Genomic DNA, 25,180 nt, shown 5'->3' with positions numbered 1-25,180 from the left:
TCCCTATTCCTTTTCTTGAATATAGGAATCACATCCGCAATCCTCCGGAACCTCTCCCGTCTCCATCGACGACGCAAAGATCATCGCCAGAGGCTCTGCAATCTCTTCCCTCGCCTCCCACAGTAACCTGGGTTACATCCCATCCGGTCCCGGCGACTTATCTATCCTGATGCTGTTCAAAATTTCCAACACATCCTCTTTCTTAATGTCCACAAACTCAATCTTTTCAGCCCGCCGCAATCCTGTAGTACAACCACCCAGGTCTTTTTCCACCGTGAATACCGAGGTAAAATATTCATTAAGCACCTCTGCTATTTCTTCCGGTTCTGTACAGACTTTCTCACCTTCACATTTTATAGGTCCTATTCTTTCACATCTCATCCTTTTACTCTTTACATATTTATTGAATGCCTTAGGGTTCTCCTTAATCTTACCTGCCAAGTCCTTCTCGTGACCTGTTCTGGCTCTCCTAATTTCCTTCTTAAGTCCCTTCCTACAAACCGTACACTCATCTAGATCCCTATCATCGCCTAGCTCCTTGTACGCTTTCCTTTTCTTTTTGGCGAGGTTCAGCACAGCTTTCGTGCACCACGGTTCCCGTAACCTACCAAAACCGCCCTGTCTCATCGGAACGTTGTCATTCAGAACTCTAGACAAACATTCCTTGAAAATCTGCCACCTTACTTCAGTACTTTTCCTCGAGAATACCTCCTTCCAATCAATGCCCCTAATCTCCCGCCTGATGGCTTCATATTTCCCCTGACTCCAGATAAGCACTTTCCTAGCTTGGCTGATCCTATCTCTTTCCAATGCTAGCATAAAGGAGATAGAGTTATGATCACGATCTCCAAGATGCCCCCCCACTGAGAGATCCGACACCTGTCCGGCTCATTAGCCAGTACCAGATCGAGTACAGCCTCTCCTCTTGTAGGCTTATCCACATGCTGTGTCAGGAAACCTTCCTGAACACACCTAACAAACTCCTCCCCATCCAATCCCCTTACCCTAGGGATATTCCAATTGATGTTTGGGAAATTAAAGTCTCCCATCACGACAACCCTGTTATTACTACATCTCTCCAGGATCTGTTTCCCTATCTGCTCCTCAACATCCCTGTTACTGTTGGGCGGCCTATAGAAAACACCTAGCAAAGTTATCAACCCCTTCCGCTCCGAACTTCCACCCACAGAGACTCCGTAGACAATTCCTCCACAGAGTCCACTTTCTCCACAGCTGTGACACTATCCCTGATCAGCAGTGCCACTCCCCTCCCTCTTTTGCCTCCCTCTCTGTCCTTTCTGAAACATCTGAAGCCCGGCACCTGAAGTATCAGTCCTGTCCCTGTCCCCAAGTCTCCGTAATGGCCACCACATCACACTTGCAAGCATCGATCCACACTCTAAGCTCATCCACTTTATTCACTACACTCCTGGCGTTAAAATAGACACATCTCAAACCTTTGGTCTGAGCAGTCCCCTTCTCCATCACCCATCTATTCTCCCTCTTACCCTGTCTACAATCCTTCTCTATTTGCAGGCTACCCTCCTCGCTCTCAGTCACCTCATCTCGATTCCCTCCCCCCAACCTTTCTAGTTTAAAGTCTCCCCAGTAGCCTTAGCCAACCTTCCTGCCAGGATATTGGTCCCCCTGGGATTCAAGTGTTACCCGTCTTTTTTGTACAGGTCACACCTGCCCCTAAAGTGGTCCCAATGATCCAAGAACCTGGATCCCTGCTCCAGTCCCTCAGCCACGCATTCATCCTCCACCTCACTCCATTCCTACTCTTACTTTCCTGTGGCACAGGCAGCAATCCCGAGATTCCTACCTTTGCGTTCCTCCTTCTCAACTGTCTACCTAACTCCCTATATTCACTTTTCATGACCGCTTCCCTCTTCCTCCCTATGTCAGCGGTACCAATATGTACCACGACCTCTGGCTCCTCTCCCTCCCCCCTCAGGATTTCTGGGACGCAACCAGAGACATCCTGGATCCCGGCACCAGGGAGGCAGACCACCATCCGAGACTCCCGTCTGCCTCCGCAAAAACGCCTGTCCGACCCCCTTACTGTTGAGTCCCCGATTAATACTGCCTTCCTCCTCCTTTCCTTAGCCCTCTGAGTTATAATGATGGATAACGCTCAGCAGTTCGTCTCCAGGAAGTTCAAGGACTTTGTGCAAACATGGGACTTTGAACACACAAGTAGCCCCCTCTACCAGAAATCAAAAGGTCAGGCAGAATGGACAGTATGCTCAGCAAAGCATCTCCTTGAGAAACCTGTTGAAGTTCGCACAGGCCCACAAGTTATTGTTTCTCCAGCATCGCATTAGGGGCGATCCCAATAATATACTAGGGAATCCCTCCAGGAATTTCCCATGTAAGAGTTTGCCCAGCAATTGTCCAGAAGTGCTAACTGCCGCTATACAATTGCGCTGAGCTGGGAACCATCTGACAGAAGCAATTTAAATCACTAACTTTGGCTGGTTAGAATCATAGAATCATAGAAATCCTACAGTGCAGAAAGAGGCCATTGGGCCCATCGAGTCTGCACCGACCACAATCTTACCCAAGCCCTACCCCCATATCCCTATATATTTACCCGCTAATCCCTCTAACCTACACATCTCAGGACACTAAGGGGCAATTTTAGCATAGGCAATCAACCTAACCCACACATCTTTGGACTGTGGGAGGAAACCGGAGCACCTGGAGGAAACCCACGCAGACACGAGGAGAATGTGCAAACTCCACACAGACAGTGACCCAAGCCGAGAATCGAATGCAGGTCCCTGGAGCTGAGAAGCAGCAGTGCTAACCACTGTGCTACCGTGCTGCCCTGTGGTTCTGTGGTTTTAACCTGATAGTTACTCTGAAAGAATTGGAAGGGAAAAGAGTCACTTCCAACTTCATCGTAAGTATCTAAAGACCCAGACCCAGCTTCGCATCGGACCCCCCACTCACATGACCCCCCCAGTGGATCCCCCATAACACACCCACACATGATCCAACTCTCCCCCCCCGACCAAGTGCCAACGTTAGGTCTGGCCTGACCCCCCCCACCACAGTATGACCTGCCCTCACGCCCCTGGTCTGATCTGCCCCCTCCTCTGGTCCAATACCACCCCCCCCCCAACCACCTGCCCCCATGTTACACTACTCAACCTGTGAAACGTGCTGAGACAAGTACTGCCCTTGTCAGTACAGAGGGTGTTCTCCAGGTGTACCAGAACTATGATTCCTATGGCCAATGTCTTTCTGCAACCAGAAATGGAGACAAACGTGGGTGTCACTCTCATGAGGCAGCGATGAAGAGGTAATGCCTGAAGACTCTAGAATTGCTCAGGAACTCAGGCGCTCTGGAGCCAGGCCAAACGATCAGGATCCAAACCACACATGGCCACGACAAACTGCTCCACAACCAGACAGCTATGTGGTTACCTCAGATGATGTTCTCTACGTCACAGGCAGGCATCACTTGTTGCAGGTACCTGAACCAGCACCACAAAACACCAGAGTCAAACGCACTATGTCTGTAATCAGTGCCCTTTGCACCGGTGAAAATGGAGGGTCCTTCTGAGGCTAATGCAACAAATCCTGCAGCCACTAGGCATACCACAAGGACGCCTGATGCCATCCACCCTGAGGACAACAACTCAAGGGCATCATAAGCACAGCCAAATGGCACAATCATGCGCTCAGGGTGCCTGAACAGGTCAAATTCAAAGTTCAGAGAACTGCACTGACCGAGTTCACATCTGGACTGTTTTTTCAGAAAGAGGTGGGAAAGATATGTGATGGGCCATGCACCGGGCGTAGTAGTCCAAATCAATGCACTGCATTTTGTGAATAGTTGATGTTCTGTTGCCTGACGTGAATTGAGTGTATCTCAGTGTTCATCCAATAAAAAATATTCCAACGCATTGAACCACCACTGCACATGCGCAGGAGAGCGACCAGCGCTTGCGCACGCGCATTTCTCCCCCCAGCGCTTGCCGTCTGTGCGCACGCGCAGCAGGGCGCGCGCCCCAGAGTGGGGCACGAGGCGAACTGGGCGCGTGCCAAACTGTCGGATCTGACGCACGAGCAGAAAGTCGGTGTCGGAGGGAGTTGGGGGGGGCGGGGCGAGGTGGAGGCTGGGGAGGGTTTGAATTTACAGCAGCTTTGGCAGAGAGCCGGCTGTGTGTTTGTCAGAGCCGAGCCGAGCGAAGAAAGGAGTGTGAGGCTGTGGGCAATGTTTGACCTGCCTATTGAGTCGGTGAAAGGCAGCTGAACTCAGTGACCTGGCGAATGGCTGCTTGATTTCAGCTGAAGGAGTAGCGGGGCCGCTGGTAAGACACTGCGCCCCTGGGCCCGGCGCTCGCCTGCTCACCCCCGCCCCAGACCGCCTTCTGTTTGGGTGGATCCCGCGCCGTCCTCGGCGCCTGCAAAACCCTCTCGTTCCCTGTCCTGTTGCTTTGGGATTGTGGCCGCGGTGGATTGAACTGGAGTGAGGCAGCAGCGCTGTGTTATACCAGGCTGGGCCCTACCGAACCGCGCCGCACTGCCCTGCTGCAGTTTACACTCTAGCTCTGGCTCCTCTCCAGCGTAACTTTTTTTCTGAAAAATGGATCTAAACCTGCCGAGTTAGTTTGAGGTGGAGTGGGTTTCCTTGGCGACAGCTGGTGAGAGGGCAGTCATGCTGCACTCCTGAGTAATTCGCTGTCAAACTTCACTACACGGTTACGAAGAGTCAGTGGGACACGGGTAATGGGAGATCAGTGTTAGATTAGGACACACTGCTGCCATATCAAGTCTTACTTGGCAGTTCTTATCTACTTTGATTTCTGCCCTACCCTCTTAACTGTTTAACATTCATATCCTTGTGTTTACGTTCTTCTGTGGCCCATTTTCCTAGTTGTGTGACCTGCTCCAACTTTGCAACGCTTCTTCCTGTTAACTCTTTCTTTGTCTTTCGCCTTTTTCCAGCCTCCTTCCCCCCCCCCCCCCCCCCATCCCACCCACCCCTCCTTCCTTTACCCCAGCAAGGGTGGCTATGCCTCCAGCTGCACTGATTTCAAATCCTCAAATCCCTTGGTTTTCAAGTTCTGCTCTTTTCAGACCTCTCAATGAAATCCACCCTTTGACCAAGTTTTGGGTGATCCTTTTTTATCTCTTGGGTTTGATTTCTATTTTCATCAGATTTCTGTTAAGTACCTTGGGATATTTTTCTATTTTGAAGCTGATGTATAAATAAAGCGGTGTAACACTTCACAATAAACCTGCAGTTGAGAATATTTTTAACTTTAGGATTGCTGCCTGTTTGCACAATGAAAGTGCAATGAATATGCATTGAAGTGACTTGATATTACATCTGATCTCTGGACCACTATGAAAGCTGGAGCTGTCCTCCTCCTTCCACTTCGTGTGCTCATTGATTTGTGTCTCTGAAATGGAATCTGAAGCAATCAGGCCACTTGTTTTTTTTAATATATTCTTTCGTGGAATGAGGGTAGTTGCTGGCAAGAACAGCATTTATTGCCCATTCCTAATTTCCCTTGTGATTTGAAACATAGAAACATAGAAACCCTACAGTGCAGAAGGAGGCCATTCGGCCCATCGAGTCTGCACCGACCACAATCCCACCCAGGCCCTACCCCCACACATTTTACCCGCTAATCCCTCTAACCTACGCATCCCAGGACTCTAAGGGACAATTTTTAACCTGGCCAATCAACCTAACCCGCACATGTGTATGATTTGCTAGGTCATTTAAAGAAAAAAGAACAGTACGGCACAAGAACAGGCCCTTTGGCCCACCACGTCTGTGCCAACACAGATGTTTCTCGAATCTAATATTTTCTTATCTGTACGTGGCCCATATCCCTCTATTCCCTGCCTATTCAGGTATCTATCCAGATGCCTCTTGAACATTGTTATCGAGTCTGCTTCCACCGCTTCCTTCGACAGCGCGTTCCGGGCATTCACCAACCTCTGTGTGGAAAACTTACCCCTTCCATCTCTTTTAAACTTTCCCCACTTTCAACTTATGCCCCTGAGTAATTGATCCTCCGACCCTGGGAAAAAGACTCTGACCATCCATTCTATCCAAGCTTGTCATAATCTTTCAGAAGGCAGCTGAGAGTCAACCACATTGCTGTGGGTCTGGAGTCAAATGTAGATCAGGCCAAGTTAAGGACAGCAGATTTCATTCCCAAAGGCTCTTCGTGAATCAGATGGGTTTTTATGATCACTGTGTCTCCTGCCAACGCAGTGTGGCCATGCAAGATGGCTGCCAATACCTTCATGCACAGAAACCAATGGTGTTATTTTTAGGAAACAGTGATGGTTGGATCTTATTCGAACCATGAAGCCGTTTACCTATTTTCTGAGCCCTGGAGGGTGGGGGAAGGAATCAAGCGTGGCCGTCCCATGGTTTCAGGGATATGGCTACAATCCATTTGCAGCTTTGGGGTTTGTTTCCAATGACAGACTCGGATTAAGGAGAAGAGGCTGTGGGGTGGGAGATTCAAAAATTGTGGGGAGGCCACAATTTCAAAGAGACTGCTTTCCTTTATTAAGAGGTGTTAACTTGATGCTGCCAGCAGACTAATATTTGCAGTTCCAGGTTGTGATGATGGTGCATGAACTATGTTGCATGTTGTCCCCAAAAAGCTTGAGTTTGCGCTTGCAGCTACGCATGCATGACGCCGGCAGCGCAAACAGACTTTTACGACAATTAATTATAGTTTAATGCTCACGAGCACTGAGACCAGCTTTTAATTCCAGATTTTATTAAGTGAATTTAAATTCCACCAGCTGCTGTTTTGGGATTTGAACCTATATTCGCAGGACATTGGCCTGGACCTCTGGATTACTATTCCAGTGATGTGACTACTATGTCACCATCTTCCCCCAAATATTTCAATAAAATTGCTTGTGGTTTGTCATTCATGTGAAAAATGGAGTCAAATCACTGATCTGATTCTTGCCTTAGTTTACAATTTTAGTGTTGTAAGCAAGAAAATAGTTGGAACATAACATTGAAATTTGATTGAGATTAAGTTTTTGTTGGAACCAATTTCTATGAAATAACCAATATAATAAGAAGAACACAAAGCATTTGTGCTTATCCAATTAAATTAATGTGAAGCTTCCATGGGGTTTGCAGCATAATTTGCCAAATAACATGTTGAACTGTGAGCATTAAATTCATAACTCGTATGTATTTTTCCTGTAGAAGAGTGAAGTTTGTAAAATTTTTATTTTGCGTTCACAGTGCAACTGTGGAAGGAGTTCCTTTTTAAATGGTATTTGATCCTACGGTCTTAAACTTGTAGAAGATTGTCCATAAGTATTTGGAGAGAATGGGGACACCCGGAGCTGGAAGGAAACGAACACCAATTAAAGATAGATTCTCAGCTGAAGATGAAGCCCTGAGCCACATTGCCAGAGAGGTTGGTTAAAATTTCATTTTGGACATATTTAGATGATTGTAATCTAGCTATGATTGTTGGTTACTTTGGGACATCCTTGGCTTACCTTAAATGTATGCTTTAAATTCTCTTCCGATAGGCTACACCATGTTATCAGCAGAGGCTTGTGATATATTTTGTATGAACTAAATTGCAGTTCTTGTGGCGCAGAACACAATTTCAGCATTGGAAAGGAATACTGTGGCGCTCTAAACAAAATTTAAAGAACACTCTGACATGAATAAACATCTGTAAATAGTCTTCTTTTTAATAGGTACTGTCTAGTTTAGTAATAATTGTATCTGTTGATCTCCAAATTGAAGTGAGATACGGGAAGTCCTGGAATTTCATTTTGTTCTATCTTGTGTAAGGGTTATATATTAGTATTCATGATTTACTCAGCTGTCATCTGATCATGTTTTGTCATGCCAAATGTGTTATGTAATAATTCATGAGCTAATGATTAGGTGTCTCTGTCTGTTTGCATTTTCTAAAACAAGTTTTGTACGGTGCATAATATGCAGTAACTTATAAAATTGTTAGATGCTTGAGTGTTGACTGGAATCTGTAGGAGAAATAGTATGCATTTGCATACAACTTGGAGGGTGGGCTGGGAGGCATTTGTGTCCAGAATTTGAGCACGCACAAATGAATGGGGTGGGTGGGTGGCATGGTGGCACAGTGGTTAGCATTGCTGCCTCACAGCGCCAGGGACCCGGGTTCAATTCCAGCCTTGGGTGACTGCAAACTCCACACAGACATTCTCTCTATGCCTGCATGGGTTTCCTCCGGGTGCTCTGGTTTCTTCCCACAGTCCAAAGATGTGTGGGTTAGGTTGATTGGCCATGATAAATTGCCCCTTTAATGTCAGTGGGATTGGGAGGGTAAATATGTGCGTTTACGGGGATAGGACAGGACCTGGGTGGGATTGTTGTCGGTGTAGGCTCGATGGGCCAAATGGTTGCCTCCTGCACTGTAGATTCTGAGTTCAGGTTGGATGTTCAAAATTGAAGAAATCTGTACCACAACTTATTAATTTGCAGGACAAAGGTCCAGTGAATACTTTACCAAGTGGTGGGTTGGCAATTTCAATATTTTATTGAGGTTGGCAGCACGACATGTTGACCAGAAGGGGCAGGAATGCTTCCACCTCGTCCTTAGAAAGGTCTTAAGGGATCAGACACCCTTTTTCCCCCTTCTCACCCCTGTCCATTAGCAGCTGTTTTTGCCTCTCCATCACATGCCTTGGTATCCCTAGTACTACTTGTGTTCTCACATTGCTTGTTTATGCAGTGTTGAATGAAGTGATTTTTCTAAAGTTAAATATTGCTAAAACTAAAGCTGTAGCATTGGCCTCACTGTAAGCACTATCAACCTCTTAATTCCATCCACCCCATGGTTATAGTCTCTTTCTGTCTTGGCATCTATTTATTTTTCTGCTGCTTCTTGGAAGGGGCTGCTTTAGGAGGTGCTGCTACAGCTTTTTGAGATTCTGATGTTGCTCATTTTCGAGGGTAACAGTCAGGATTGGCACACTAGATGATTTGCACACTAGATGATTTGCTTGTCCGCTCCATAACCGTGAATTATTCAACCCCTGATAAAGCTTAGTCTGACTTCCGCATGAACTGGAGTTCAAATTTTTGATTTAACCGGTCAGTGACATTCAGATGCTCAATCAGAATCATCTTGCGGCCATATGAGGAGGACTCAAAAGGCTCTTTGCGCTCTAATTTGATCACAACAGACTTTTTGTTTGAAAAGGACATACTTGCCAGTTAAGCGACTAACTAACTGTTTGTGCTGTGATCATAAAAGGTGATTGGACCACAGATTGAAGTAAAATAATATGACTTTAGTCCGCACACACAACACATACTTTCTCTCTCTCTTTCTCGCCCTGGAAGTTCACAGGCCCACAAATACATGTTCAGAGTGGGGAAGGATATATTGGCCAAATTGCAGTCCATAAGCAAGAACTAAGAGTGTACAATCTGCAGTTTAATGACTTCTCTTGCTTCAGATTAAATTTGGGGGTCTCTATGCTTCTGATTGAAAGATGTAGACAACTGAGTTGGTTGTTCTTTGAGAGGTGGTAATGCTGGGTTGGATTCTTTCTCTGTCTGCAGCAGGTCTCGACACTTCGAAAGGACGGCCAAAAGGGAAAAGGAGGTGGTATTGTGCTGATAAGGATAGGAGTAGTAAAGGAGGATTTTAGATCGCAAAAACAAAATGTGGAATCTATTTGGGTGAAGCTAAGAAACAGCAAGAGACAGTAAACATTGGTGGAGTTGCTTACTGGCCACTAAATAGTCGTGGTGGTGTTGGTTGTGGTATTAATCAGAAAAATATCATGTCGCATGGGGAATACAGTGACTTCAATCAGCATATAAACTGGGCAAATCTAATGAGAATTAGTGCTGTGGAGGATGAGATTCTGGAGTGTTACATTTTTTTTCAGAGCAGCATGTGGAGGAGCCGACGAGAGAGCAGGATATTTTGGATCTAGTATTTTGTAAAAAGGAAGGGCTAAATTAATCTTTTTGTCAACAATTATTCGGAGATCAGTGACCATAGTATGGAATTTTACATTGTTTGAAAGTGAGGTGAATCAATCTGAAGCCAGTGTTAAATTTGAACCAAGGAAATTATGAAGGTATAAGGGGCAAATTGGCTGAGGTGGATTGGGAAAAACCAGTACACAGGCAATGGATCATTGTAAAGAATTATTACGTAGTTTACAGCAACTATGCATTCCTTCGAGGTACAAAAATCTAACAAGAAGTGTCAGTCAAGCATGGCTAACGAAGTATTAAAAGAAAAGGCATATAAAGTTATCAGAAATAGTAGTAAAACTGAGGACTGACAACCTTTTAGAACACAGTAAGAAGTCTCACAACACCAGGTTAAAGTCCAACAGGTTTATTTGGTAGCAAATACCATAAGCTTTCGGAGCACTGCTCCTTCGTCAGATGGAGTGGAAATGTGCTCTCAAACAGTGCACAGACACAGAAATCAAGTTACAGAATACTAATTAGAATGCAAATCTCTACAGCCAGCCAGGTCTTAAAGGTACAGACAATGTGGGTGGCAGATGATACAAAGATTGGAAATGTTGTCAACTGTCCTGAAGATAGCCTTTAATTTCAAAGGACATAAACAAGTTTGCGATTGCGCAGAGAAGTGGCAGATTTAGTTCAATACAGAGAAATGTGAAGTGATTCATTTTGGCAGGTGGAATATGGAGAGCCAGTAAAAAATAAAGTGAGAAGCTCTAAAGGAAGTGCAGGAACAGAGGGATCTGTACAACCTCTTGAATATATCTTCATAGCTACGGTTCTTTAATCACATTAATTTTTTAAAGTGATGTATGAATCACTGGAGAAAGATTGTGCGAAAGTAATGTTGAAGTGCAGAAATGGGTCATTCAAGTGTCAGATTGACCTATATTTTCCTTGTCTTCTAAATTGACAGGTAATAAACTTAGTGAATGTACTAGGTCAAATCTTAATTTTATGACAAATACTTCCTGACAACTGTTATAAGCACATATTTCCACCCCTGACTTTGCTTTTATCACAAACCATTTTTCCACTGGAACTCTTACTTTGGCCATGATTTCTCCAGAGTCCACTGGTAACTTCACTGGCCATCCAAGTTCCTCCCTTCATGAACTACAATTTGTTCACAACTTAACTGATTGCATTTTACCCCTTAGTAAGTCTTGCTTTTCAACCATGCCTTTCTTCACCAACATCTATTAGCTCCCCATGCTCCACTTTTCAAGAAAGGAAGGAGATAGAAAATAGTGAACTGCAGGTCAGTTATCCGAACATCACTTACTGGGAAAATGCTAGAATCTAACATGAGACCATATGATACAGGAGCAGAATTGGGCCATTTGGCTCATCGGTCCGTATTAAGAAGGTTTAGCAATGCACTTAGAAAAGCATTGGAGAACAAAGAACAATACAGAACAGGAACAGGCCCTTCGGCCCTCCAAGCCCGCGCCGCTCCCTGGTCCAAACTAGACCATTCTTTTGTATCCCTCCATTCCCACTCCGTTCATGTGGCTATCTAGATAAGTCTTAAACGTTCCCAGTGTGTCCGCCTCCACCACCTTGCCTGGCAGCGCATTCCAGGCCCCCACCACCCTCTGTGTAAAATACGTCCTTCTGATATCCGTGTTAAACCTCCGCCCCCCCCTTCACCTTGAACCTATGACCCCTCATGAACGTCACCACCGACCTGGGAAAAAGCTTCCCACCGTTCACCCTATCTATGCCTTTCATAATTTTATACACCTCTATTTTAGGTCACCCCTCATCCTCCGTCTTTCCAGTGAGAACAACCCCAGTTTATCCAATCTCTCCTCATAACTAAGCCCTTCCATACCAGGCAGCATCCTGGTAAACATCCTCTGCACTCTCTCTAAAGCCTCCACGTCCTTCCGGTAGTGTGGCAACCAGAACTGGGCGCAGTATTCCAAATGCGGCCAAACCCACGTTCTATACAACTTGCAACATCAGACCCCAACTTTTATACTCTATGCCCTGTCCTATAAAGGCAAACATGCCATATGCCTTCTTCACTACCTTCTCCACCTGTGACGTCACCTTTAAGGATCTGTGGACTTGCACAGCCAGGTCCCTCTGCGTATCTACACCCTTTATGGTTCTGCCATTTATCGTATAGCTCCCCCCTACGTTAGTTCTACCAAAATGCATCACTTCGCATTTATCTGGATTGAACTCCATCTGCCATTTCTTTGCCCAAATTTCCAGCCTACCTATATCCTTCTGTAGCCTCTGACAATGTTCCTCACTATCTGCAAGTCCAGCCATTTTCGGGTTGCCTGCAAACTTACTGATCACTCTAGTTACACCTTCCAGATCGTTTATATAAATCACAAACAGCAGAGGTCCCAATACAGAGCCCTGCGGAACACCACTAGTCACAGGCATCCAGCCGGAAAAAGACCCTTCCACTACCACCCTCTGTCTTCTGTGACCAAGCCAGTTCTCCACCCATCTAGCCACCTCCCCCTTTATCCCATGAGATCCAACCTTTTGTACCAACCTACCATGAGGGACTTTGTCAAACGCTTTACTAAAGTCCATATAGACGACATCCACGGCCCTTCCCTAGTCAACCATTCTAGTCACTTCTTCAAAAAACTCCACCAGGTTAGTGAGGCATGACCTCCCTCTCACAAAACCATGCTGACTATCGTGAATGAGTTTATTCCTTTCTAAATGCGCATACACCCTATCTCTAAGAATCTTCTCCAACATCTTCCCCACCACGGACATCAAGCTCACCAGCCTATAATTTCCCGGGTTATCCTTCCGACCCTTCTTAAATAACGGGACCACATTAGCTATCCTCCAATCCTCTGGGACCTCACCTATGTCCAGTGACGAGACAAAGATTTGCGTCAGAGGCCCAGCGATTTCATATCTCGTCGCCCTGAGCAGCCTTGGATAGATTCCATCAGGCCCTGGGGATTTGTCAGTCTTTATATTCCCTAAAAAACCTAATACTTCCTCCCTTGTAATGGAGATTTTCTCTAACGGGTCAACACTCCCCTCCGAGACACTCCCAGTCAACACATCCCTCTCCTTTGTGAATACCGACACAAAGTATTCATTGAGGATCTCCCCGACTTCTTTGGGCTCGAAGCATAATTCCCCACTTTTGTCCCTGAGAGGTCCGATTTTTTTCCCTGACAACCCTTTTGTTCCTAACGTATGAATAAAATGCCTTGGGATTCTCCTTAATCCTGTCTGCCAAGGACATTTTGTGACCTCTTTTTGCCCTTCTAATTCCTCGTTTGAGTTCTTTCCTACTTTCTTTGTATTCCTCCAGAGCTCCCTCCGTTTTTAGCTGCCTGGACCTAACGTACGCCTCTCTTTTCTTTTTGACCAGTCCCTCAATTTCCCTAGTTATCCACTGTTCTCAAATCCTACCCTTCCTGTCCTTCTTTACAGGCACATGCCTGTCCTGTAGCCCTAACAAATGTTCCTTAAAAGACTCCCACATGCCAGATGTGGATTTACCCTCAAACAGCCTCTCCCAATCAAGAGCTGCCAATTTCTGCCTAATCCCACTAAAGTTAGCCTTCCCCTAATCCAACACCTTACCCTTGGGACACCACTCATCCTTTTCCATCACTATCCTAAAGCTAACAGAATTGTGGTCACTATTTGCCACATGTTTCCCTACCGAAACTTTGAAGACCTGACTGGGCTCATTTCCCCAGTACTAGGTCCAGTATAGCTGCCTCTCTAGTCGGGCTATCTACATATTGTTCCAAAGAACCTTCCTGTACGCATTTTACAGACTTCTCCCCATTCAGACTCCCAGCCCTACGCGATTTCCAGTCTGTACCAGGGAAATTGAAGTCTCCCACTACAACAACCCTATTTTTCCTGCACCTATCCATTATTTCCTGACATATCCGTTCTTCCACTTCCTTTGGGCTGTTGGGGGGGTCTGGAGTATACCCCCAACATAGTGACTGCACCCTTCCTGTTTCTGAGCTCCACCCACAGTGACTCGTTACACGACCCCTCTGAATTGTCCTCCCTCTGCACCGCTGTAATATGCTCTCTAACTAATACTGCTACTCCCCCACCTCTTTTGGCCCCTCCTCTGTCTTGCCTAAAACACTTGTTCCCGGAATATTCAGTTGCCAGTCCTGTCCCTCTTTCAACCAAGTCTCTGTCACCGCAACCACATCCAAATTCCTCGTAAGCATTAAGGCCCTAAGTTCGTCTGTCTTACCTGCTACGCTCCTTGCATTGAAGTAGATGCACTCCAGACCTCCAGGCCCAGTGAGGTCATCCTCCCCCAGAGTGCTCTTCTTCTTTGCCAGCCTTGTCCTGGCCCAAGCTCGTCCCCAGCCTCTACACTTGCAGACATAATTTTTTGATCCCCACCCCCCCTGCCATATTAGTTTAACCCACCCGAACTGCACTAGCAAAACTCACAGCCAGGATATTCGTGCCCTTCCAATTTAGTTGTGACCCGTCCTTCTTGTACAGGTGCCCTCCTCCCTTGAAAACTTCCCAGTGATCCAGGAATATGAAGCCCTCCCTCCTGCACCAGTCCTTTAGCCAAGCGTTCAATTGTACTATCTCCCTATTCCTAGCCTCACTGGCCCTAGGCATTGGGAGCAGCTTAGAGATTGCCACCCTGGAGGCCCTACTTTTTAGCCTATTTCCCAACTCCCTGAATTATGGTTTTCTCCTGCTCCTCGTTCTTATGTTCACTCTGCACATCATGAATTACATAGAGTAAAGAGCACAGCTATTTGGCATATTCAGTTCTTGCCAGCATTCATGCTTCACTTGAGTCTCCTTCCATCTTTCCTCCTATGCCTCTTATCCGTATTAACCTCTATTACCTTTTCTCTCGTGCTTGCCTAGCTTTTGCTTAAATGCCTGTATGCAGTTGGCCTCAACTCCTACTTATCATTGTGAATTCCATTTTCTCACTATGTTGGGTGAAGAAGTTTCTTCTAATTCATATTTGATTTCTTGGTGACTGTTTTACATTGATGGCTTTTAATTTTGTTCATCCCAACAAATGGAAACATGAGGTTTCACACAATTAAAATGTTTCACGATTTTAAAGACCTCTGATAGGTTACCCGTCAGCCTTCACTTTTCAAGAGAAACACCCAGCCAGTTCACTCTTTCGTGATGGGTATAACCCTGCAGTTCTGGAATTGCCTTTTATCCATTCTTACTAGTCCTTGTAATGTAGCAACCAAAACTGTGCATACTACTTCCAGTGTGGTCTAAGCAAGGTTCAATGCAAGTTTAATATTACCTCTCTGCTTTTCATTTCTATCCTTCTGGAAATAAATACGAGTGCCTACTTTCAAATTCAAACTCTGTAGTCATTTCCAAATCCTTCCATGGCCTTGCATATGCCTACCTTTACAACCTCCTCTTGCCCAACATGTCTCCATACTTGACCTTTTGTTTTCTGACTCGGGCTTTCTTTGCATTCTGCATTCAATCTCAGTGACCCCTTCCTAACCCCAGCTTGATCTTTGACAATGTCTTCAGTTACTTCACACCCACAATCACATTCCTTAAATCTTAGTACAAGGATATCTTGCTCTGATTCTACAGGGCCCTGGGAGGCCGCACCTAGAATATTGTGTGCAGTTTTTGTTTCCTTGCCTGAAGAACGCACTTACTGTAGAGGGAGTGCAGTGAAGGTTTACCAAACTGATTCCTGGGATGGCAGAACTAATGTGAAAGGAGAGATTGAGTCGGTTAGGATTGTATTTGCTAGAGTTCAGAATAATGAGGGCGGGGGGGAGAGGTACTCATTGAAACCTGCACAATTCTCACAGGACTAGGCAGGGTAAATGCAGCAAGGATGTTCCTGATGGTGGGGGAGACCAGAACCAGGAGTCAAAGGATAGAGTAAACCTTTTTGGGACTGAGGTGAGAAGAAATTTCTTCACCAAGAGAGTTATCAACCTGTGGAATTCACGACCGCAGAAAGCAGTTGAGGCAAAAACATTGTTTTCAAAAAAGAGTTAGATCTTACTCTTGGGGTGAAGGGGATCAAAGGATATGGGGGAAAGGTGGGATCAGGCTGTTGAGTTGGATGATCAGCATGATCATACTGAATGGCTTTTGATTTGATTTATTGTCACATGTATTAACATACAGTGAAAAGTATTGTTCCTTGCGTGCTATACAGACAAAACATACCGTTCATAGAGAAGGAAACGAGAGAGTGCAGAATGTAGTGTTACAGTCATAGCTAGGGTGTAGAGAAAGATCAACTTAATGCAAGGTAAGTCCATTAAAAAGTCTAACAGCAGCAGGGAAGAAGCTGTTCTTTAGTCGGTTGGTACGTGACCTCAGACTTTTGTATCTTTTTCCTGATGGAAGAAGGTAGAAGAGAGAATGTTCGGGGTGTGTGGGGTCCTTAATTATGCTGGCTGCTTTGCTGAGGCAGTGGGAAGTGTAGACAGAGTCAATGGATGGGAGGCTGGTTTGCGTGATGGATTGGGCTACATTCATGATCTTTTGTCGTTCCTTAGTATACTTACGGGCCAAATGCCCTGCTCCTAATTGTTATGTTGCTATGCTTTGGTGCCTTCCACAAAATCCATTCTTTTGACCATTGCTTAAATAATCTTCCCTTAACCTTTTCACATACCTCTCCTTGGTATCCAGTTTTATCGTCAGGTGCTTCAGGATATATTTTCCTCATGTTAAAAAGTAAGAGTTGTTAAAAATTTCTTCAGTATTGCTCAATCTATATATTAGCTTGAAAATCAGTATAGCTTTTTGGATTTCACATTAAACAATGCACACTCGATCAAAATTGTTCCTTATCCCTTCTGCAGCCTTGGCTAACTTGCATATATGGGCCAAACATTATTGGATTAGTGTTAACTTCACTGACAGGAAACAAGATGACAACGACATTCAAAGGCATCAGACTGAATTAAGTAGATAGGCGAAGGATGGTATTGATTTTTTAAAAAAATCTCTGCATTGGCACAATATAAAATGCTGGTCGAAGTGACAAAAATGGAACTGACAATATTTGCGTTTGATATCAATGAAGTCAGCTGATCTTTAATACAGTTTAATAGTGTTTAATTTATAAGTTGAAGCTGGTTATTTGAACTCTCGAACTTAGTATGCACTTCGAGTATTGTATAGTTTTGATCACTGTAGCTATAAAAGACCATTTTAAGAGAATGATGTAACTCAAAATGGCATGCGACAAGAATAGCCTGGGCGAATTGGATATTTTCTGACTGGTGAAAGGGTTTTGAGAACAAGTCATTGAAGTTTGAAATGGCTGAAGACAGTAATGAAGTCGATTAACCAGGTTCTTTAAGTTGAACAGTGAATGAAAGGATCCAGGGGTAGGATAGCACAAGGGAATAGTTTCTCCATCCCATTCCAATGGTTTGGTATTTGTATGGACAGGACTCTTAACCAAAACTACTGTGAAAGCTAAATGAATATTTGGTCATGAAAATAATTGAAAATTATTAAGGATGTCCATTTTTTTGTCTTTGTCAAGCTACATGGGGACTGGAGAACCAAATACCAGTTTAAATTCGTGTTCCCATTAATGTCCATTAATCTGAACAAACCTTGGCATTCTGAGAGCTTATTAGCAAAGGGTGCATTTTACATTAAGAATGGGCCTTTCTGAACCTTTCAGCACACGCTTGAACCAGAGAATTACAAATAGGAGCACAGGAGGATTACCTTCTGGCGAATGGAAATGGTCCATGACCATACTTAGGACAGATGAGACATGAGTAACCAAATACCCTGAGAGCTTGACAGTCACGCTGAGAACATTGTGTTTTTTTGTTGGAGTTGGAGAGAAATTTCATTATTTTCTCTAAGCTGTGTTCCCTATGGTTGTCTTTCACAGAAGCATGCTGTGAAGCCTTAGGACCACACAGCATTTAAATTCTTAGCTTGTGCATATATTTCAAACAGTGGAGACAAATTCAGCATCTTGTGTTTCTAAATTGCATTTCACTAATCATTGAGGCAACAGCACAGAAAAATACCCTTTCCAAATCTTTGTTCTCTTAGATTTCAATCAGGACAAACAAGTGAGTAAGATTTATTAATTGCAATAAGGGCACTTCGTACACAGTCAATTAGGATTTGAGTCACAAGTGATCCCAAAGCTGCATTTAGATCGTGTTCTGCAGAGTATCACAAACGCTGCTGATGTTATCTGTGAAGTGTCCCAACTTGAAACACTGGTTCGTGGTCGTTTATAGTTTCGTTTTTGGAATTTAGTGTGAGGGTTCATGTGAAATCTCAGTGAGAAGAACCAGTCCAATCGTCATATAACAATTTTGAAAGAATATTTATATTAAATGAAAGAAAAGGTAAATACACACAAGCGGAACTACAATACAAGACAATTAGGTATATGAATTCTGAACACGCAGTTTATGTAGAAATTGACTCCCCCATACTATGATCCATGAATTCCTTAACACTTCTGCCTTCCCAAACGACATTCAAATTAAATAAATCTATAAGTCAGATCCAGCTTGTTGTGACGACACAATACAAGGCGGATGATCAAGTCTGGGAAATGTCTTTTGCTGGTACAGTTAAGATATTTAAACTGCCTTCATGACAATTTCTGCAGTGCATTGGCTCTAAGATTTGGATGCAAGCCTTGCCCCCAGGCTTGAGTTGTGGACTGGCTTCTCAGGCTGTTCCCTGTTTCTGAGTGCACTGGTAATTATATAATTTTCTTCCTTTGATTCTTCCTTGTGCGTGGTTGGCTGTATGCATCTTTCAAATTCCGTGAGTCTAGAAATTATCATTTTGATTTATTATTGTCACATGTATTAACATAGTGAAAAGTATTGTTTCTTGCGCGCTATACAAAGCATACCGTACATAGAGAAGGAAAGAAGAGAGTGCAGAATGTAATGTTACAGTCATAGGGTGTAGAGAAAGAGCAACATGGTGTGAGGTAGGTCCATTCAGAAGTCTGATGGCAGCAGGGAAGAAGCTGTTCTTGAGTCGGTTGGTACGTGATCTCAGACTTTTGTATCTTTTTAAAGTTGAAGTATATTTATTAGTCACAAGCAAGGCTTATATTAATACTGCAATGAAGTTACTGCGAAATTCCGCTTGTTACCACATTCTAGTGCCTGTTGGGGTCAATGCACCTTATCAGCATGTCTTTCGGACTGTGGGAGGAAACCAGAGCACCCGGAGGAAACCCACGCAGTTCCGGGGAGAACATGCAAACTCCACACAGACAGTGGCCCAAGCCGGGAATCGAACCCGGGTCCCTGGTGCTGTGAGACAGCAGTGCTAACCACTGTGCCGCCCCTTTCCCGACAGAAGAAGGTGGAAGAGAGTATGTCTGGGGTGCGTGGGGTCCTCTATGATGCTGGCTGCTTTTCCAAGGCAGAAGGAAGTGTAGACAGTCAGATATGGCAGGCTGGTTTGAGTGATGGACTGAGCTTCGTTCACAATCCTTTGTAGTTTCTTGAGGTGTTGGTCAGAGCAGGAGCCATACCAAGCTGTGATACATCTGGAAAGGATGCTTTCTATGGTGCATCTGTAAAAGTTGGTGAGAATTGTAGCGGACTTGCCGAATTTCCTTAACCTTCTGAGAAAGTAGAAGCGTTGGAGGGTTTTCTTAACTATAGATGAAACTATAGATGAAAAGGATAGATGGAAAAGGATGAGTGGTGTCCCAAGGGTAAGGTGTTGGATTGGGGGAAGGCTAACTTTAGTGGGATTAGGCAGAAATTGGCAGCTCTTGATTGGGAGAGGCTGTTTGAGGGTAAATCCACATCTGGCATGTGGGAGTCTTTTAAGGAACACTTGTTAGGGCTACAGGACAGGCATGTGCCTGTTAAAAAGGATAGGAAGGGTAGGATTCGAGAACCGTGGATAACCAGGGAAATTGAGGGCCTGGTCAAAAAGAAAAGAGAGGCGTATGGTAGGTCCAGGCAGCTAAAAACGGAGGGAGCTCTGGAGGAGTACAAAGAAAGTAGGAAAGAACTCAAACGGGGAATTAGAAGAGCAAAAAGGGGTCACGAAATGTTCTTGGCAGACAGGATTAAGGAGAATCCCAAGGCATTTTATTCATACGTTAGGAACAAAAGGGTTGTCAGGGAAAAAATCGGACCTCTCAGGGACAAAAGTGGGGAATTATGCTTGGAGCCCAAAGAAGTAGGGGAGATCCTAAATGAATACTTTGCGTCGGTATTCACAAAGGAGAAGGATGTGTTGACTGGGAGTGTCTCGGAGGGGAGTGTTGAACCGTTGGAGAAAATCTCCATTACAAAGGAGGAAGTGTTAGGTTTGTTAGAGAATTTAAAGACTGACAAATCCCCAGGGTCTGATGGAATCTATCCAAGGCTGCTCAGGGAGACGAGAGATGAAATCGCTGGGCCTCTGACGCAAATCTTTGTCTCGTCACTGGACATAGGTGAGGTCCCAGAGGATTGGAGGATAGCTAATGTGGTCCCGTTATTTAAGAAGGGTAGGAAGGATAACCCGGGTAATTATAGGCCGGTGAGCTTGACGTCCGTGGTGGGGAAGCTGTTGGAGAAGATTCTTAGAGATAGGATGTATGCGCATTTAGAAAGGAATAAACTCATTAACGATAGTCAGCATGGTTTTGTGAGAGGGAGGTCATGCCTCACTAACCTGGTAGAGTTTTTTTGAGAAGTGACCAAAATGGTTGACGAGGGAAGGGCCGTGGATGTCGTCTATATGGACTTTAGTAAAGCGTTTGACAAAGTCCCTCATGGTAGGCTGGTGAAAAAGGTTGGATCGCATGGGATAAAGGGGGAGGTAGCTAGATGGGTGGAGAACTGGCTTGGTCACAGAAGACAGAGGGTGGTAGTGGAAGGGTCTTTTTCCGGCTGGAAGCCTGTGACTAGTGGTGTTCCGCAGGGCTCTGTATTGGGACCTCTGCTGTTTGTGATTTATATAAATGATCTGGAAGAAGGTGTAACTGGGGTGATCAGTAAGTTTGCGGACGACACAAAATTGGCAGGACTTGCAGGTAGTGAGGAGCATTGTCAGAAGCTACAGAAGGATATAGATAGGCTGGAAATTTGGGCAAAGAAATGGCAGATGGAGTTCAATCCTGATAAATGCGAAGTGATGCATTTTGGTATTAAAAATGTAGGGAGGAGCTATATGATAAATGGCAGAACCATAAAGGGTGTAGATACGCAGAGGGACCTGGGTGTGCAGGTCCACAGATCCTTGAAAGTGACGTCACAGGTGGTGAAGAAGGCATATGGCATGCTTGCCTTTATAGGACGGGGCATAGAGTATAAAAGTTGGGGTCTGATGTTGCAGATGTATAGAACGTTGGTTCGGCCGCATCTGGAATACTGCGTCCAGTTCTGGTCGCCACACTACCAGAAGGACATGGAGGCTTTGGAGAGAGTACAGAGGAGGTTTACCAGGATGTTACCTGGTATGGAGGGGCTTAGTTATGAGGAGAGATTGGATAAACTGGGGTTGTTCTCCCTGGAAAGACGGAGGATGAGGGAAGACTTAATCATAGAATCATAGAATCATAGAAACCCTACAGTGCAGAAGGAGGCCATTCGGCCCATCGAGTCTGCACCGACCACAATCCCACCCAGGCCCTAACCCCCCATATTTACCTGCTAATCCCTGCTAACCTACACCTCTCAGGACCCTAAGGGGCAATTTTTAACCTGGCCAATCAACCTAACCCGCACATCTTTGGACTGTGGGAGGAAACCAGAGCACCCGGAGGAAACCCACGCAGACACGAGGAGAATGTGCAAACTCCACACAGACAGTGACCCGAGCCGGGAATCGAACCCAGGTGTATAAAATTATGAAAGGCATAGATAGGGTGAACGGTGGGAAGCTTTTCCCCAGGTCGGTGGTGACGTTCACGAGGGGTCATAGGTTCAAGGTGAAGGGGGGGAGGTTTAACACAGATATCAGACGGACATATTTTACACAGAGGGTGGTGGGGGCCTGGAATGCGCTGCCAGGCAAGGTGGTGGAGGCGGACACACTGGGAACGTTTAAGACTTATCTAGACAGCCATATGAACGGAGTGGGAATGGAGGGATACAAAAGAATGGTCTAGTTTGGACCAGGGAGCGGCGCGGGCTTGGAGGGCCGAAGGGCCTGTTCCTGTGCTGTATTGTTCTTTGTTCTTTGTTGAGTCATCCAGACTCCAAATGTAGCTATGTTCTTTCCATGTATGCTCTCAAGCCTGCTGAGATTTTCCAGCATTTTGTGTTCTTGTTTCAGATTCCAGCATCCGCAGTAATTTGCTTTTCATCTAAAAAAAACAGTTAATCTTGCACTGTGTTCAATTATCTCTGAATTTGAAGTAAAATGGAAATGCCATTTTGAAGCTACAAAGATGGTTTATGTGGGATTGTTGGAATTTTGGGTGAAGCTGAGGTTAAGGCACATTTGATGGACAGTGGATGGGATTTTTACTTTGCATCTGTTCCGCATAATATTTGATCTCGAGCACATGATACCAAATACTAAGTCTGGGACAGCAAAAAAAACATGAGTCTGTGTATTGTTAATGCAGCCTAGAAATTTGAGGCTGTTGAAATCAATGTTTGTGATGTAAAAGGGCCAAACTTGTTTGGTGAAAAATGTTTCTTTCAGTTTTAAGAAAGTGCTTCAACAGTTTATGACTTGATTTTTGTTTCATAAAACAAGTTGATCATTTTAAATTTTCAGCTTGTTTATGTTCAAGGACAATACATTTTTGGATTTTATTTTTCTTTTCCTTTTTGCTAGAAATATTACAATGACATATTGATCTCTTTATTTTATAAATGACCGACAGATATACAGTGTCATGTCTTTGTATAGATAAGATTCATGGAGCCTTAAGGGGCTCAAAGGTTCACAATATTGTTCACATTAATTTACAGAAATTTCAATCTGTTCATTTTAAGTTTGATTTATCTAGCAGCACTTCAAACAAAGCTTTCTAAACCTTGGTCCAAAATTAAAGCAACAGAAACTAATCAATAAGATGTATGATGGGACTCTTTATATGGTTGTTGATTCAGATTAAGGCTTGGAGTTGTAGGCTGAATGAACCCTGCATTATGGTTTTCATTTAAGTCCACAATTGTAGCCTCTGGTTTTAGTTAAGCAGATTCATGAAACCAGTGGAAAGTTTAGATTGTTTGATTTAAAATGAATAAGGATCCATCTTGGCCACTATTTTGAATAAAAATGATTTTTTAACCTATCACGTTCAATGAAAATATTTTTTCTTATTGTTTTGACTATTTGTGCAGATTCAGAAGGCCCACATCACTATTTTATACCTGATCTAAATGGCTTCTTAACTTGTACGAACCTAGATGCTGACTGTTATTTTTTTTTTATTTTGGCCAATCCTAAATCCTAATTGGAAGCACCTATACCATTAACACTGCATACTGCTCTCTCCATCTCCTGGGCACAAAAAGAAGCAGTCACTCCAGGAAGCTTGAATACGTGCAGGCCTGCAGGTGAGAGTGAAACAATACTGTCCCAAGGCCCCCTCCCCAGCTTACTCCTGGCGAATGTCCAATCTCCGGAAAACAAGCTAGACGAATTTGAAGCCAGACTCACTTTTCAAAGAGAACTCGGGACTGCTGTGTACTCTGATGGAGACATGGCTCACTCCTGCTTCATCGGACTGTGCCCTCCAACCAGAGGGCTTCTCAATCCACCAAATAGACCGTATAGCGGCCTCAGGCGAGGTTAGGGGAGGTGGGGTCTGCCTCCTAACCAACACCTCATGGTGCCTAGATGTAGCAACACTGGCAAGTTTCTGCTCCCCGAACCTAGAATACCTGACACCAAAATGTCGCCCCTACAACCTTCGGGAGTTCACCTGCTGTTCTGACAGCAGTTTACATCCCACCCCACGCAAACATGAAGACCGTGCTGGACAAAATATACACCACTCCAAATAGCCTTGAGACAAAACATCCCAAGGCCTTATTCATCATGGACAGGGAATTCAATCAGTCCAAGCTCAAGAGCGTCCTACCAAGATACCAGCAACTCATCTCCTGTTCCATCAGAGGCCCAAATATCCTTGACCACTATTACACAAATATCAAACATGCCGACTGCACTATTGCCCACCCACACTTTGACAAATCAGACCACAAGGCTGTGCTCCTGCTTCTGGCTTACAAGCAAAAACTGAAACGGGAGAATTCCATCAAAGAAAGTTGTGCATTGTTGGTCAGAGGAATCAGATGATCTCTTACGGGACTTGTCAGTATTTAAAAACTCTGCGACGAGTCTGAACGAGTAACCGACTTCATTAGTAAGTCTGTAGAAGATTGTGTGCTAAAGAAGCAAATCTCTGTGTTTCCTAACTGGAAACCATGGATAAACTGGGATATCCACTGCTTGCTGAAGTCCAGGTCTGAGGCGTTCAAGTCAGGTGACCCTGACCTATACAAGAAAACCAGATCCGATCTAAGGAGATCCATCAAAGGTGCCAAAAAACAGTACCAGACCAAGCTAGACTCCCAGGCTAGCCCATCATAGGTGCATCATAGAAAGCATTCTTTCTGGTTGTAGAACAGCTTGGTATGGCTCCAGGTCTGCCGAAGACTGCAAGAAACTACAACATATTGTGAATGTAGCCCAATCCATCACGCAAACCAGCCTCCCATCCATTGACTCTGTCTACACTTCCCACTGCTTCGGAAAAACCACCTGCATAATTAAGGATCCCACACACCCTGGACATTTTCTCTTCCACCTTCTTCCTTCGGGGGAAAAAGATACAAAGGTCTGCAGTCACATGCCAACCGACTCGAGAACAGCTTCTTCCCTGCTGCCATCAGACTTTTAAATGGACCGACCTTGCATTAAGTTGATCTTTCTCTACACCCTATCTATGACTGTAACAGGACATTCTGTGCTCTCCTTTCTTTCTCTATGTACGGTATGCTTTGTCTGTATAGTGCGCAAGAAACAATACTTTTCACTATGTTAATATATGTGACAATAAATCAGATCAAATCCTGTTCACACCTGATGACCAGATCATGCACTTTGAACATGGATCATTGATTAGCCTTGAGGTGAAAGAAATTGAGCTGTGTTTTTCCGCTCCTTATGGAAAAGGCACCGAGGCCAATTGTAACACATCATTTGCTCGTTCAGTTGAAATCAAGTGACTTA

The 25,180-nt window shown here is 44.6% G+C and overlaps 1 protein-coding gene across 22 annotated transcripts in view; it reads left to right on the top strand.

The window, feature by feature from the left end:
• Positions 1–4,046: 4,046 nt before the first annotated feature.
• The window catches only part of lrrfip2 (leucine rich repeat (in FLII) interacting protein 2), a 182,624-nt gene continuing 161,490 nt past the window's right edge, over positions 4,047–25,180 (top strand). For 10 of the 22 annotated variants that reach the window (XM_078216619.1, XM_078216618.1, XM_078216629.1 and 7 more), the window contains exons 1-2: positions 4,066–4,325; positions 7,253–7,430. In XM_078216619.1, coding sequence (XP_078072745.1) covers positions 7,341–7,430 — 90 coding nt within the window. In that variant the 5' untranslated portion in view covers positions 4,066–4,325; positions 7,253–7,340. Of the gene's footprint in view, positions 4,326–7,252; positions 7,431–25,180 lie in introns of all 22 variants that reach the window. The other 12 variants (XM_078216636.1, XM_078216632.1, XM_078216635.1 and 9 more) reach the window with 4 other exon arrangements.

The sequence above is a fragment of the Mustelus asterias genome, chromosome 7 (genome assembly GCF_964213995.1).
Source record: "Mustelus asterias chromosome 7, sMusAst1.hap1.1, whole genome shotgun sequence".
NCBI classification, from domain to species: domain Eukaryota; kingdom Metazoa; phylum Chordata; class Chondrichthyes; order Carcharhiniformes; family Triakidae; genus Mustelus; species Mustelus asterias.
The sequence above is the reverse complement of the archived record's forward strand: the minus strand, read 5'-3'. Positions and strand labels throughout refer to the sequence as shown.